This window comes from Medicago sativa, chromosome 4 (genome assembly GCF_051527215.1).
Source record: "Medicago sativa cultivar Bolivia chromosome 4, Bolivia_mono, whole genome shotgun sequence".
Taxonomy (NCBI): Eukaryota; Viridiplantae; Streptophyta; class Magnoliopsida; order Fabales; family Fabaceae; genus Medicago; species Medicago sativa.
The window spans coordinates 57,048,479-57,065,551 of NC_140752.1; the positions used below are offsets into that span (position 1 = coordinate 57,048,479).

General features: G+C 35.1%; 3 protein-coding genes across 3 annotated transcripts; 1 reads left to right on the plus strand and 2 right to left on the minus strand.

Annotated features, from left to right (window-relative positions):
- Nucleotides 1-7,523: 7,523 nt before the first annotated feature.
- LOC146930113 (uncharacterized) lies at nucleotides 7,524-8,533 on the minus strand. The gene is made up of 2 exons (XM_085707478.1): nucleotides 8,388-8,533; nucleotides 7,524-8,319 (listed from the first exon to the last, which is right to left on the minus strand). Exons 1-2 carry the CDS (start codon nucleotides 8,531-8,533, stop codon nucleotides 7,524-7,526), a joined length of 942 nt encoding a protein of 313 aa, XP_085563604.1.
- Nucleotides 8,534-11,163: 2,630 nt separating this feature from the next.
- On the minus strand, nucleotides 11,164-12,172 carry LOC146930114 (uncharacterized). Its single transcript, XM_085707479.1, has 3 exons — nucleotides 11,945-12,172; nucleotides 11,686-11,832; nucleotides 11,164-11,541 (listed from the first exon to the last, which is right to left on the minus strand). The coding sequence occupies exons 1-3, from the start codon at nucleotides 12,170-12,172 to the stop codon at nucleotides 11,164-11,166; spliced, it is 753 nt and encodes a 250-aa protein (XP_085563605.1).
- Nucleotides 12,173-13,974: 1,802 nt separating this feature from the next.
- LOC146930115 (uncharacterized) lies at nucleotides 13,975-14,454 on the plus strand. Its single transcript, XM_085707480.1, has one exon. It carries the CDS (start codon nucleotides 13,975-13,977, stop codon nucleotides 14,452-14,454), a length of 480 nt encoding a protein of 159 aa, XP_085563606.1.
- Nucleotides 14,455-17,073: the final 2,619 nt, after the last annotated feature.

Below are 17,073 nucleotides of genomic sequence, written 5' to 3' on the forward strand. Positions count from 1 at the left end.
ATCAAGTGCTGGTTTCTATCTATCAAATTATTACAACTAGTATGAGGATATTCGTATCAAGTACGGGAAATTAACGTATTTATATAATATTAGTATAAAAACAATACTTCAATTATTCGGCATATAAGTTACTATCTATTCTATACTATATATAAAGAAATCAATTCCTTTCAGTTCTTTTGGGCTGATTTTTTCTATTTTAAAAAATAACCTCAATTTTTAATATAAATAACACATGTAAAAAATGGATAAGAATAAATTTAAATATTAAAAAAATATAACAAACACGATATGAATATATATATATATATATATATATATATATATATATATGTTTTATTTTTCTTTATAATTTAGAAAATGTCACAAACTAGATGGGTATATTTATACTTACTTTTTCACTATCCCAATTATATCCTTAAACAACTTTTTCTATAATAAAGATTGTTGTTGGTTTCACTAAAAAAAATTAGACTATATACTTTTTGTTATATTATTTATGTCATTGAAATAGATAATCATGCTTAATTTGATTTGTTATAACTTGAAAGCATCAAACATTTATATTTTTAGTTTTAATCAAAATCAAAATTTCATTAAAAAAAACATCGTTCATAATCGTTAACGCAATAAAAAGAGCGGAAAGACGGACATGTGAGTGCCCGTCTTTTCGCTAGTAAATTTATAATAATTCCAGTACATTATTTCTACATTTGGCTTCTAAACTTGTGCTCGTAAAGCACAAGTTTAACATTCGCTTTCTTTTTTAGCTCTGAAAAGTCTTTTTTATGTAGGCGCAAGGGGTGGACAACGGACGGGTTCGGCCGGTTTTCGGGCCCAAAACCTCAATCCGCCGTAAACCGCGGGTGACACCGCAAGCCCCATCTCCGTCCATCTCACAATCGGTTAACCGAGCTTTCAGTTTCTCGGTTTGAGCGGCTGTTTCGGTTGGTTTCCGACGGTTGAAGATTAAAGAAAAAAACATCTAATAAAACCAGATTCAAGAAGAAAAAAATCGATTTCGCAGTGCTTCTTGTAAGGTTGCTTAGACAGATCTGGGACGGCAATAATATCACTGTTGCGGTTGAGTGGTGGGTTATGTTACTTCCTCTTTTAATTTCCAGAAGGAGAAAAACAAGAAAACCATTATTGTGTGGAACGCAGATTCAGCAGAGGAAATCATTGGGAAAATTAGCACAGATCTATGTCATTCGCAACAATATCTGGCAGATTTGTGGGAACAACAACAAAGAAGAAGAGATGAGAAAGAAAGATTATTGCAGAATCATGAAAGAATGACGATGAACTGTGAATGAAAAAGATTTGAGTGAGAGGGATGATTCTTGTGCAAGGGAAAGGGATGAAACGGTGCACATGTTTTCTAGGGTTTGTGGGGGAAAAAATTGGAGTATAAATATGGAGGCTGTTTTGTGTTGTGTTGTATTGGGCTGGGTTGCAAATATCATTTGGGCCTGACTTCGGTTCGGGTTCGGTTTAAAACGGTGTTATACACACCCCCCCGTAACCGTCCCTTACTACCCAGCAGAAACCGAATTCCCCAACCCGCCAACCCGCCAACCCGGTTTGACCCGCCCGTTCACCTTTATTTTCTTGCGGTTCGGCCGGTTCCGGGGCGGGTCGGACCATCTTATCCAGCCCTAGGCGCACCCAGCCATGTCGTCTCCTTTTCAGTGTAGTATGTCACCAACAATCATTGACCGACGGCTTTATGATCTCAATATTGCTTGAAAATTGGTATACTCGAGGTTTAACGACATAAACAATACTCCATCCGTCTCTAAATAATAGTCGTTTAAGGTTTCTGCGCGGTTATTAAGAAAATGATTAATTGTGTTGATTTCAATGGTAAAATTAGTTTCATTTACTAAAATACCCTTATTAATTGTAGTTAGTGAAGTAGTTAAGTTGGATGAAATTCAATAAATAAGGGTATAGTAATGGAAAAAAATAATAAATGCTGCATTGGTATTCTAAAGTGACAATTATTTTGAGTAAAAGAAAAAATGGTAAAGAGACAATTATTGTGAGACGGAGGGAGTACTACTATTAATCCCTAAAAATAAAAATAAAACACTATTAAATGTGAAAACTATAAATGCGAACGATAGGTGCATGCTATCAGTTAAGTTATAGCACATGCGATGCGAACGGTAGTCAACAATTACAAGTTACAACAATAACCAATGATATAGCAACACATCGAACAAGCGTCTCACTCAATAAGTTATGCCCTACGGATGATGGTGTGAGATCACTAAAAAATATATATATCTTTATAATCATTATCTTTATAATAATTAACATTTGCTCTACATCCCATATTAAGTGCTCCCTCGGGTCACTACTATAAACAAATTTCTAATTTTATATTCATTCAATAAATGATGTATGCGGTATACAATATAAACCACATACATCATTTATTGAATGAACCTAAAATGTCAAAATTTGCTTATAATAGTGATCGGAGGGAGTACATGTACTCCATCCGGTCCTATTTATAAGAGAAATTTGGGTCAACAAAAGTTAATGTATCTAGTTAAAAATCTAGTCGAAATACATTAACTTTTGTTAGTGGAGTAGTTAAGTTGGATGAAATTCAATAAATAAGAGTATAGTAATGAAAAAAATAATAAATACTGCATTGATATTCTAAAGTGACAATTATTTTAAATAAAAGAAAAAATGGTAAAGTAACATTTATTGTAAGACGGAGGGAGTACTATTATTAATCCCTAAAAATAAAAATAAAACACTATTAAATGTGAAAACTATAAATGCGAACCATAGGTGCATGCTATCAGTTAAGTTATAGCACATGCGATGCGAACGATAGTCAACAATTACAAGTTACAACAATAACCAATGATATAGCAACACATCGAACAAGCGTCTCACTCAATAAGTTATGCCCTACGGATGATGGTGTGAGATCCCTAAAAAATATATATATCTTTATAATCATTATTTTATAATAAGGAAAATGCTAACAAGTGTCCTAAGGGCACTTGATAAGAAACTTAAAGTAATAACTTTATCTTGAAAATTGTGCATTCAACTTATTGAAATAGTAAAAAGCAACTTTTTCTACATGAAATTTCACAATTATTTCCTTTTTTTGATTCCTTAACCATTGCCCTAAGAGCATTGGTTAGCAAAACCCTTATAATAATTAACATTTGCTGTGCATCCCATATTAAGTACATGTACTCTCTCCGATCCTATTTATAAGAGAAATTTGGGTCAACAAAAGTTAATGTATCTAGTTAAAAATTCAGTCGAAATACATTAATTTTTGTTGGCCTAACTTTTTCTTATAAATAGGACCGGAGGGAGTAGCATTCTCTTGTCAAAAAAAAGAAGTACATCTAGCATTCTATTATTTCCTACCTCATTTAATGCGATGTAATTTAGATTTTATAAAATAAAAATATTCAAATAAATATTAAAAATGTATATTTTTTTATGTCAGCATTTACACACAAAAAATCAATTATGCACGTATATGTTTTTCTTTTTGTTAAGTTATGCCCATATTTGCTTGAAATAGGTATACTTGAGGTTTACCGACATCAACAATTTTGCCTCAAAATCAATTAAAGATTGGGTACTCTATTTGGAAAACTAAGAGTTGTTACAATGTTCGAAAGAAAAATTGGGTACTATAATGTTTGCATAATGTGTGCATGACTATATAATTGAATTTTGATTTTGAAGTTAACATTTGGGTTCTGAACACACCATGAAACGTACTTTTTGCCTAAGAAGAAGCTCTAATGACTAGGTTGTGATATGAAGAAAGGTCAACAAAAAGTCAAACTTATATCAGAGCGCATCAAATCTTGAAGATTCTGATCGGAAAACGGGCACTAATGAAAGCAGACCCGATCAAGAAAATTATCAATTTTGAGGGAAAGTATTCAAATATGATTAAAGCTTCTCAAGGAAGACTAATGTATTGGCACTTCTTCAAAGAAAGCTTTTCTTTTCTCCTATTTAAGGACCTTAGCGTTTAAAAATATTAAGAAAATTCATGTATTTTTTTTTTTTATGGAAGAAAATTCATGTATTTAAACTTTGCCAAAACTCTGATAAATTCTACGATGCACAAACACTTAGAAAACTTTTTAAAAACTCCAATCTTAGAATTTCTCATAACTGTTTAAAAGTTAATTGAGCTTGACTTAGTTTACCACTCTTTGAGTCTTAAGTCTAAACATAAATCATATTTATTTGTAAACTATGATTGTAGAAGTCTCAAGGTGAGGCAGGAAATTTAAGGCATGTGTGTCAAAGTAATTTGTAATATAGTGCGATTATAATTAATAACATTTTGAAAGTGCAGAGAGACTGGACTAGACTCGGATTGTGTGGGTGAACCACGATAACTCTTTATGTTGTTCTCAGCTCTCTTCTTTGTTTATCTTTCTTTACTTTTCTATAGTTTTAAACTTATAAAAAGATTTTCAGAAAGCCAACCCAATTAACCCTCCATTCTTATGTTTTTTCTCACCTTCACGTTTCTTTTTGATCGCCCCTCCCACCAGAGTACTCAATCAATTGTCTTTCACACAAGTAATTAGTTCTTCTTTTCCCAACTCAACCAATCCTCTTGTAATTTTTTTCCCAAATTTGTATTTTTCTCAAATTCTAAGGTTTCGCTTGTGAGATTTCCCTAAGTTCTAGGGTAAGAAGCATCGTTAGAGTAACCAACTTCATGGTATTTGGAGTTAATATATAATGTACTAATGAAGTGTAATGTCGATAGTTTTTAAACTAATTACAAATATAACTTACTAAAATATATAACTTTTACACTTTTTAGTGTCATAGTAAAACAATCAAATTATTTTTTAATCATAATATATACAAATTGATTAGATGCAATTTCAGAATCACATACTTAATATTACTGAAAGATCGTCTCACCCTTACCTTAGAAAGTAGAAATCGCAGCACTTCTAGGTCTTCTCCTTTTCTCTTGACTTTTTCTCCATTTTTCACCAAAAACTGATCGTACGCGTTCTATGTCTTTCTAACCTAACTTCTCTTATTTATAACCCCTCATCTAATTTATCTTATTCCTCTTTCTACCACTAAACTTTCTAAATTCACAAAATAATCCCACAACTTAATATTTATTTTATTTTCGAATCTTATTTTATTAAACAATAAAATAAGTCACAACGTCTCATAAATTTCTCTAAAATCATATAAATCACATAAATCTCATATAAATCACGTCAATCATATAAATATGATCTAAAACTCATTAAAATAATTAAATAATCGAAACGGGCGTTACAACGCTCCCCAGCTTATAGAATTTTCGTCATCGAAAATTTACCTCAGATCAGACGATCCTCATCCTCTGTCTGAGTACCAGATAAAGCAAACACCTTCCCACTAGTCTTGTGAGGAGTATCAGAATTCCCATCCCGTTACGTATCAGAGCACCTAAGACACACACTTGTGAGGAGTCCACTCACGACCGCAACTAGTCTTGGTTACCTGCAAGTTGCCCATACAAAGAGCAACATTTTCAAGCAGAAGGGGTGAGATTTCACAAACAACAATATTAAGCATATAATTCATCAATTACATTTAACAACATAAACATCATCAACATAGCATAATAATAATCATGTAACATCATATCATCATCATAAACAACTTCATATTAATCATCGACATCAACTTCATAATCAATCATCAACATCAACTTCATAATCAACTTCGTAAATTAATCTTTAACAACTTGACGACTTTGACTCGACTATGCAACTTCAACTCGACTATGCAACTCTTAACATCTTAAATCATCTTGATAATTCAAATGCATGTGGTACCAATCAGGGCATCAAGCCCCCAACATATTTGAGCGTAAAAAGGATCCAAGGCATCAAGCCCCCAACATATTTGAGCAAAAGCTCCAGGGTATCAAGCCCCAAACATATTTGAGCGTAAAAAGGCTTCAGGGCATCAAACCCCCAACGTATTTGAGCAATGGCTCCAGGGCATCAATTCCTCAACTTGAATGAGTATGCATGGACTCAACTTCTTGCAACTTGAAACATCATGAACATCTTATATGACTCCAATAATTTGGACGACATCTTACAACTTTACAACTTAGACCGACATTTACAACTTTATGACATTAATGGTCAACAACAGCAAAACAACAACATATGCAGCAAATAACAGCTTTTATACATCATATAATCATTAAAGAATGGATCACATCAACACAATCATCATAAGTAATACTTAAGGTGCATATTTAACAACATCACATTACTATTAATATTAATCATCTTAATTCAGGTCTTCTGGACAACTTCTAACATCATCAATAACTTTCATTTCCTGCCCCAAGGTCATCTCAAGACTACATGTGCAAAAAGGATCGCAAGGCAACAATTCAAGGCAACCTACCACTAGTTAGACTCATCACAGCATAGGTTAAATACTCTTAAAAACCTTAACTAAACTCATAGTACACAAGCTTTGAAGTTTGGCGACAATCCATAAGTTTTGGTTTAACTTAGAAATAGTAATGCTGAATTTTCATAAAGTTTTACTAAGACCCTCTTGGAGTATTTTCATCATAACTCAAAATCTAAAAATTATTTTTGAGCCAAACCAAGACCATTAGAAAACTAACAGAATTATCTAAAACTTTCATGTTTACACCTAAGGCCAATTCAAAATAGAAATGTGTGAAAAAGACACAAGAACGCAAAAAAATCGAAGTCCTAACAGCACGCAAACGAAGGCACAACAAAGAAGTCACCCATGAGGGGCTGCCTTGCTGCGCTCAGGCGCTGACAAGCTGCGCCCAGACGTGGGCAGACAGTAGCTAGTGACCTGCGCTGCAGCTCTGTGCAGTCCTGATCATTGTACTATGAAAGTTCTAAGGTCTGAACATTGTTTTCCTACATCAATTCAACAAGTTTCCATCATCTAATCAACAATTTACAACTTCTAACCCTAATTTCCAAATTCTCACAAACTAAACCTACAACATGTTAGATGAAATTTCAGAATCACGGACTTAATATTACTGAAAGATCGTGTCACCCTTACCTTAGAAAGTAGAAATCGCAGCACTTCTAGGTCTTCTCCTCTTCTCTTGACTTTTTCTCCCTTTTTCACCAAAAACTGATCGTACGCGTTCTATTTCTTTCTAACCTAACTTCTCTTATTTATAACCCCTCATCTATTTTATCTTATTCCTCTTTCTACCACTAAATTTTCTAAATTCACAAAATAACCCCATAACTTAATATTTATTTTATTTACGAATCTTATTTTATTAAACAATAACATAAGTCACAACGTCTCATAAATTTCTCTAAAATCATATAAATCACATAAATCTAATATAAATCACGACAATCATATAAATATGATCTAAAACTCATTAAAATAATTAAATAATCGAAACGGGCATTACAACTCTCCCCAACTTATAGAATTTTCGTCCTCAAAAATTTACCTCAGATCAGACGATCCTTATCCTCTGTCTGAGTACCAGATAAAGCAAACACCTTCCCACTAGCCTGAGCCTTCTTTGGTTTCTTACATTGTGAACCCATGTGTCCTTCTTCATTGCAATTAAAACACACCACATCATCATACTTACATTCCGTAATAGTATGTCCCTTCTTACCACAACGGAAACACCGTTTCACCTCTTCAGTACAAGCATTACTCTTATGACATTTCTCACCACAAGTGTAGCAAACAACCTCAGCAGTAGTATCTTTCTTTCCAGGTCTCCTCTCATCATTCCCTCTTTGACTACCTTGGTCATCAGGGGCACTGTAAGACTTATGACGATTCTGTTGGTTCTTACTCTTCCGCTCATTCCTGATCTTGTAATGGGCTTTAGTATCTTCTTCATAAATTTTACAACTACTCACCAGCTCGGAAAAGTTACGGATCTTCTGATATCCAATGGTCCGTTTGATCTCAGGACGCAAGCCATTCTCAAACTTAATACACTTAGAAAATTCAGCAGTCTCAGCAATGTAGTGTGGATAAAACTTAGCCAATTCCACAAACTTAGCAACATACTCAGTCACTGACATTTCACCTTGCTTCAACTCAAGAAACTCAATCTCTTTCTTCCCGCGAACATCTTCTGGAAAGTATCTGTTCAGGAACTCCCTCCTAAACACAGCCCAAGTAATAGCTCCATCTCCATTCTCTATGATTGGTTGAACACTCAACCACCAATCATCAGCTTCCTCAGCTAACATGTGCGTGCAAAAGCGCACCATCTGAACTTCACTGCATTGCATAACCCGAAAAAAGTTTCAACTTCTTTGAGCCACGTCTGAGCTCCATCAGGATCATACCTTCCCTTGAAAGTAGGTGGACGATTCCTCAGAAAAGTTTCCAGCACCCGAACTCCATTATTAGCACCAGCATTAGGCTGATGTCCCACAGCTTGAGCTACAGCTTCCAACGCAGCAGCAATAGCAGCATCATTTCTTCCAGCCATCTTAGTTCTCCACACAACACACAACAATCAGATTAACATAATAATGGTATCCCAACTGTTAGACGACACTACTCGACTCAACTACTCTGCCGGATGGACCGGCCTGCTCTGATACCAATTGTAACACCCCGTTTTCCCAACATAAAAATTTCATAATAAATATCAGAGTTTCTCAATCATAACGGAATGTCACATTCTTTTCTTAAAATCATAAACTGAATATATAAATATTTATCCTTCAAAATCCAACAACATAATTATTTTAATCTTCGCAGCGGAATAGTTTCAACAACTTAAACATAATCTTTGGCACAAGGGCCTCAACATAAAATCTCATAATATCTTGGTTCAACAATAGCTCTTGGAAAATTCATAAGGTAATACGTAAGGAACAAAAAACAATGACAAAATTCCCACCCGTTATGTATCAAAGCACCTAAGACACACACTTGTGAGGAGTCCACTCACGACCGCAACTAGTCTTGGTTACCTGCAAGTTACCCATACGAAGAGCAACATTTTCAAGCAGAAGGGGTGAGATTTCACAAACAAGAATATTAAGTATATAATTCATCAATTACCTTTAACAACATAAACATCATCAACATATCATAATAATAATCATGAAACATCATATCATCATCATAAACAACTTCATATTAATCATCGACATCAACTTCATAATCAATCATCAACATCAACTTCATAATCAACTTCGTAAATTAATCTTTAACAACTTGACGACTTTGACTCGACTATGCAACTTCAACTCGACTATGCAGCTCTTAACATCTTAAATCATCTTGACAATGCAAATGCATGTGGTACCAATCAGGGCATCAAGCCCCCAACATATTTGAGCGTAAAAAGGATCCAGGGCATCAAGCCCCCAACATATTTGAGCAATGGCTCCAGGGCATTAATCCCTCAACTTGAATGAGAATGCATGGACTCAACTTCTTACAACTTGAAACATCATGAACATCTTATATGACTCCAATAATTTGGACGACATCTTACAACTTTACAACTTAGACCGACATTTACAACTTTATGACATTAATGGTCAACAACAGCAAAACAACAACATATGCAGCAAATAACAGCTCTTATACATCATATAATCATTAAAGATGGATCGCATCAACATAATCATCATAAGTAATACTTAAGGTGCATATTTAACAACATCGCATTACTATTAATATTAATCATCTTAATTCAGGTCTTCTGGACAGCTTCTAACATCATCAATAACTTTCATTTCCTACCCCAAGGTCATCTCAAGACTACATGTGCGAAAAGGATCGCAAGGAAACAATTCAAGGCAACCTACCACTAGTTAGACTCATCACAGCATAGGTGAAATACTCTTAAAAACCTTAACTAAACTCATAGTACACAAGCTTTCAAGTTTGGAGACAATCCATAAGTTTTGGTTTAACTTAGAAATAGTTATGCTGAATTTTCATAAAGTTTTACTAAGACCCACTTGGAGTATTTTCATCATAACTCAAAATCCAAAAATCATTTTTGAGCCAAACCAAGACCATTAGAAAACTAACAGAATTATCTAAAACTTTCATGTTTACACCTAAGGACAATTCAAAATAGAAATGTGTGAAAAAGACACAAGAACGCAAAAAAATCGAAGTCCTAACAGCACGCAAACGAAGGCACAACAAAGCAGTCACCCATGAGGGGCTGCCTTGCTGCGCTCAGGCGCTGACAAGCTGCGCCCAGGCGTGGGCAGACAATAGCTAGTGACCTGCACTGCAACTCTGTGCAGTCCTGGTTTTTTCCCGGTTTTACTGTTTCGTCCGTAAAAACCTAACCGTTACCCTGATTCCAATTCCGTTTTCGCCTACGCGTTCTATTCGGCAAATCCTATCATATTTTACTGAAAAATCATATTTTCAAATATCTAAAACAGCTTACTCAAAATCATTTATTTCGCAAAAACACTTAAAATCTCTTTTTCTCAAAATCTCAATTTTCATCAACCCAACCCCAAAACTGGTTCTAATCATTCTACTATGAAAGTTCTAAGATCTGAACACTGTTTTCCTACATGAATTCAACAGGTTTCCATCATCTAATCAACAATTTACAACTTCTAACCAGAATTCCCAAATTCTCACAAACTAAACCTACAACATGTTAGATGCAATTTCAGAATCACAGACATAATATTACTGAAAGATCGTCTCACACTTACCTTAGAAAGTAGAAATCGCAACACTTCTAGGTCTTCTCCTCTTCTCTTGACTTTTTCTCCATTTTTCACAAAAAACTGATCGTACGCGTTCTATGTCTTTCTAACCTAACTTCTCTTATTTATAACCCCTCATCTATTTTATCTTATTCCTCTTTCTACCACTAAACTTTCTAAATTCACAAAATAACCCCACAACTTAATATTTATTTTATTTTCGAATCTTATTTTATTAAACAATAAAATAAGTCACAACGTCTCATAAATTTCTCTAAAATCATATAAATCACATAAATCTCATATAAATCACGCCAATCATATAAATATGATTTAAAACTATTAAAATAATTAAATAATCGAAACGGGCATTACAACTCTCCCCAACTTATAGAATTTTCGTCCTCGAAAATTTACCTCAGATCAGACGATCCTCATCCTCTGTCTGAGTATCAGATAAAGAAAACACCTTCCCACTAGCCTGAGCCTTCTTAGGTTTCTTACATTGTGAACCCATGTGTCCTTCTTCATTGCAATTAAAACACACCACATCATCATACTTACATTCCGTAATAGTATGTCCCTTCTTACCACAACGGAAACACCGTTTCACCTCTTCAGTACAAGCATTACTCTTATGACCTTTCTCACCACAAGTGTAGCAAACAACCTCAGCAGTAGTATCTTTCTTTCCAGGTTTCCTCTCATCATTCCCTCTTTGACTACCTTGATCATCAGGGGCACTGTAAGGCTTATGACGATTCTGTTGGTTCTTACTCTTCCGCTCATTCCTGATCTTGTAATGGGATTTAATATCTTCTTCATAAATTTTACAACTGCTCACCAGCTAGGAAAAGTTACGGATCTTCTTATATCCAATGGCCCGTTTGATCTCAGGACGCAAGCCATTCTCAAACTTAATACACTTAGAAAATTAAACAGTCTCAGCAGTGTAGTGTGGATAAAACTTAGCCAATTCCACAAACCTAGCAGCATACTTAGTCACCGACATTTCACCTTGCTTCAACTCAAGAAACTCAATCTCTTTCTTCCCGCGAACATCTTCCGGAAAGTATCTGTTCATGAACTACCTCCTAAACACAGCCCAAGTAATAGCTCCATCTCCGTTGTCTAGGATTGTTGAACACTCAGCCACCAATCATCAGCTTCCTCAGCTAACATGTGCGTGCAAAGCGCACCATCTGAACTTCACTGCATTGCATAACCTGAAAAATTCTTTCAACTTCTTTGAGCCACGTCTGAGCTCCATCAGGATCATACCTTCCCTTGAAAGTAGGTGGACGATTCCTCAGAAAAATTTCCAGCATCCTAACTCCATTATTAGCACCAACATTAGGATGATGTCCCACAGCTTGAGCTACAGCTTCCAACGCAGCAGCAATAGCAGTATCATTTCTTCCAACCATCTTAGTTCTCTACACAACACACAACAATCAGAATAAAATAATGATGAGTCTATATTTAGTCTATTTTTATGCATTATTTAGTTTCGTTTTAATTAGATTTAGTTTTATTTTATTTAAATATTATTTCCTTTTTGAGCTTGTTTACTACAATTGCATATTTTATATTTCAGGAACAAATATTGGATGGAAGGTGTCTTGGAGCAAAAGAAAGGAGTCTGGAGCTGATTCAGAACAAAAATACGAAAGATTCGGAAACAAAATAAAGTCCCCCAAAGTCAGAAGCTTGGCACGGCCCGTGCCAACATGTGGCACGGCCGTGCCACCCTCCAGAAGGCCTTTTGCTGCTTTTTCTTCATGCCCAAGTTACTCTGTTTTGGTTTTACCGAAAAGCCATTGTAATAGCTTAGATTTTAAGTCGATTGTAAAGCTATAAATAGAGTACCTCTCCATCACAAATATTCATCTTTTGTTCTTGGAATAAAAGTTCATCTTTATTTACTTTATCGTTTTATTCTTCTTCTTCTCCTTCTTCTCTATGTCTACAATGAACGTTAGTGAGTAGATTCTTTTTGTGTTGGGATTGTTGGATAAGTCTAATGACATAATCCTAATCGAACCAAGTTTTAACCCTAATTTCATGTAACCATAATTTCTAATTTAGATTCACCGTTTTAATATGAATTAACAATTATCAAACTGTAGAAGCGAAAGTGGAGGGTTTGATAATTGTTAATCCATTATCCCAAACATCAATTCATAAAGCGAGAGCGGAGCTTTGATGTTGGAACAAGTGAATCTAGACAATAATTGCAAAGGCAGCGAAATAGTCTTTGCAATTATTGAGACACAAGTAGTTTAAATCCTTATAAGCATCTTCTAGTAATCAAGTCAGCGAAATAGGCTTGGTTACTAGGAGTAAACTCTCACCGGACTTTCATCGGAAAGGTGAGGGGCTAAGGGAAACCGGTCTTTAGAAATTAAGATGTAAACCATGAAATTAGAAGTTAAAGTCTTGTCTAGTGAAGGGTTTGTTATTATGACGAACCAATGATCCCAAGGTTCTTTTATTATTATTGTTATTTACCTTCAGCAATTAACCCCCTATTTTATAATCTTTCTTCTCTTCTAATCATTCTCTAAAAGTTAATTGAATTCACAACTCCCTAGCGGAACGATACTCTCTCTTACTACTATTACTTCGATAGACCGTGCACTTGCGGTTTGGCCTATCAAGTTTTTGGCGCCGTTGCCGGGGAGTTATTGTAATTTGATTAACTTTTTAATAGTGATTAGACTGAAAAAAATATCTTTCTCTCTCTCTCTCTCTCTCTCTCTCTCTCTCTCTTAATTTATTTATTTATTTCTTTTTTTTAACGGTTTTGATTTTATGCATGGCTCAAAACTACTATCAATGGACTTCTACCCCTGTTTTACCTCCTTTAAGAGTTTATGGAATATTTGGTCATACCGGTGTTGAATGTCAACTAGGTAGTGTTGTTAAAAATCCTGAGCAATTTGTTCAATTTAACCAAGGGTTTTCAAAACCCTCAAAAAAAATTTGGACAACAAACAACTGTGTAGGAATAGTCAAATTTTTTTTTCAAAACCCTCAAAAAAAATTTGGACAACAAACAACACCACCTGTTTTTAACAACCAAGGAGTCCCTCAAAAATCTGACTTGGAACTTTTGATAGAAAATTTTGAATTCGATAACATCAGGCATAACCAAGAGTTTAAAGTCAAAGCTGGAATTTTGAATGACTCTCTCAATAGAGTGGATTCTCTTTTTACTCACAACAAAATGCTTGAGGCTCAAATCCCTCAAGTAGCCCAACAAGTAACCTCTTCCCCACAACCCTCCAGAGTCTTCCCGAGTCAAACTGAAACCAACCACAAAGGCCTGATAAATTTTATTACACTTAGGGATGATAAGAAGTTAGAGGACCCTGTTGTAGAAACCAAGACAATTGAGGTTGGGGTAGAGAGCGAAAAACCAAACAGTGAGAAAGTTGTAGTAGAGAGTGAAAAGATTAACATACCACCACCATATAATCCAAACACTCCTTTACCACAAGGGTTTGATGAGTCTAAGTTAGATGAGAAGTTTAGGAAACTAATTGAAATAATTCAAGATAAGTTGCCATCTAAACTTAAGGATCCAGAGCGTTATTCCATACCATGTGTCATAGGATCAGAGAAAATAGAAAGAGCCACATGTGATTTGGGGGAGAATATTAGTTTGATGCCATTGTCCCTTAATGAGAGATTAGGTATCAGATAGAGAAACCTTTTGATCGTCAAGCTAATGACATTAAACGAGTGCTTCGTGGGAGGCAACCCACACATTTAATTGCTTTTGTTTTATTTGTTTTTGGTTGTTTTAAGTGTTTTGTAGGTAATTGTCCGAATATGATTCAAGAAAAGTGAAGATTTTTGAAGTCCCCGTGTCCAGAAAGCTGGCACGGTCTGTGCTAAGGTTGGCACGGCCGTGCCAACCCAAAACCACCCAAAACCAAAAAAATGGCAGAATGTTGGCACTGCCCGTGCCAAGCTTTTGCACCACATACCCTCAAAAATTTTCTTCTCCTTCCCCATTCACTCACTTCTCTCTAAAAACTCCATTAACCCCCAACCTCCAAACCTCCACAACTCCACCAAATCCAACAAATTCTTAACCAAATTATCCCAATTCATCATTCCAAACTTAACCACCAATCAAAACCAACCTTCATCTAACCAAACACCAAATTCATACACCATTAAACCCTAACCCAATTTCTTCACCAATCTTCATCATCAAACTCATAAACCTTACTCAAAAACATCAACCCCAACCCTAAACCAATCCTTTCTACCACAAATCTTCCAAAACCCTAACCTTCAACCAAACCACACAAAGTCAACCCAAAGTCAAGGTCTAATGGCTTCAAGAAGAAGTTGTAAGGAACCAGCAAGGTCTCAAGGAGGACCTCCCTCAAAGAAGCAAGCACAAGTCAAGAATCATGGGATCAAGTTTAAGGACAACTCACAAAGTTCGTCTCTCTTTGTCATTTTTACAAAAGAATCCCATTTTCAAAGCAAAACATGTTAAGACTTGATGAAACCAATCACAACCAATTTTATAAATCATATAAACATTATACAACCTCAATCCTACTTCATTTTTCGGATAAAAACGAGTTTTCGGAAAATCGGCATTGTTGGACCATTTTTCAAAAGTTGAAGTTCAATTCACAAACCAAGTCCAATTCAATTCAAATGAAGTTCCAGTAGGATTAACTGTATAAACAGAGGTTAAACAAGTCAAAAGAAACATTTTAGAAAGCCCGGATTGGTCCCCAAGTGCACGAAACGAAAAATCAAAAGTGGCTGAACCTGTGCAGGTTCGCTTACACGTTCGCTTGGCGTTCGCTTAAGCGAACTATCATAGTTCCGCAGCAAAAATGTTACTGGTTCCAACCCTTTTTATCCCAAAATCCCAAAACTTAATCCCAAAGATGTTTATAGGTCATATATACTTCAAAACACTTAAACATGTATACAACTTACAATCACAACATCAATTCATCAAAATTCACCAATTCACCAAAACTCTCACAACTTTCAACAACAACAACAACAACAAATCTCCTCATAATTCACCAAATCATGATACCCAATGCATCAATTCATCAACAACACATGTTAAAACAACAACAACAACAACAACAACATTTGAACATGAATTCATCACAATTTAACAAACACAACATCATTCATCATCAATTTCATCTAAGAACACGTCATATGCAAATAAACCCATTTGACATACAAATTCAACAACAACAACAACACAATTATCATGCAATTCATCTACATAATCATGTCATCAAAATTAAGCACGAATTTCTACATCTAAAATCAAATTAACCACTTAACCACAATTATGCAAAGAATTAGGGTATAAATTAAACTACTAGATTATGATTAAAGCCTAACCCCCTTACCTTAATTCTTCACAAAATCAACTAGGGCTTCACTTTAGCTCCCAAAGCTTGAATCTCTAGCCTCGTCTAGCCCTCTCTAGATCTTCCTCTTCAAACCCTTATCTTATCTCTATTTCTATCTCTTCTCAATTGTGAAAATGTTCGTAAAAACCCTATTTCTCTACAAACTAGAGTTTATATAGGTTCCACCTAATTGGGCTCGACTCACAATGCCTTAATGAGCCTAACCCATTTCTATTCTAACCCAAAATGTTACTACTCACTTAACGGTAAAATGTAATACTAACGATCATCTACCGGTAATAAAATAAATTACAACAACTCCCTAACACTTAGTAAAATAACAACTCTCACTAAGCACTAAAAATACTCCTCAACGAAATTACTAAATTACCCCGATTCTCAAAATGACCAAAATACCCCTAAGTCCAAAATGACTAAAATACCCTTCTAACACCGAATTCTACAAACCCCAACCAAAATACACACAGAGGGAAATAATCACATAAGAGCACACACAAATGCACATAAAAGCAAATAATAAAATAAATCTAGCGAAAAATCGGGCTGTTAGAACTCTCCCCCACTATAAGAATTTTTGCCCTCGAAAATTACCTGAAGTAAACAACTCCGGATATGAAACCTTCATCCTACTCTCCGATTCCCAAGTGGCACTCTCACCAGTTGGTCCAACCCAAATCACTTTAACCAAACGCTTCACTTCCCGATCCTCAATCCTAATTGGCCAAGCCTCAACGGTCAAATTATCTCTTACTTCCAAATCATCCACTTGAATCACATGAGACGCATCATACTCATACTTCCGCAACTGATACACATGAAACACATCATAAAGATTTGACAAAGACGATGGTAACACAATCCGATAAGCTACAACCCCAACCTACTCAATA

Coding starts and splice junctions, on each gene's coding strand:
- LOC146930113 (XM_085707478.1), bottom strand. CDS start 8,533: ATGGCTGGAAGAAATGATGCTGCTATTGCTGCTGCGTTGGAAGCTGTA. Junction 8,320..8,387: donor CCACCTACTTTCAAGGGAAG/GTATGATCCTGA, acceptor TATGCAATGCAG/TGAAGTTCAGATGGTGCGCT.
- LOC146930114 (XM_085707479.1), bottom strand. CDS start 12,172: ATGGTTGGAAGAAATGATACTGCTATTGCTGCTGCGTTGGAAGCTGTA. Junction 11,833..11,944: donor AATGCAGTGAAGTTCAGATG/GTGCGCTTTGCA, acceptor TTTAGGAGGTAG/TTCATGAACAGATACTTTCC. Junction 11,542..11,685: donor CACACTACACTGCTGAGACT/GTTTAATTTTCT, acceptor TCCCATTACAAG/ATCAGGAATGAGCGGAAGAG.
- LOC146930115 (XM_085707480.1), top strand. CDS start 13,975: ATGCTTGAGGCTCAAATCCCTCAAGTAGCCCAACAAGTAACCTCTTCC.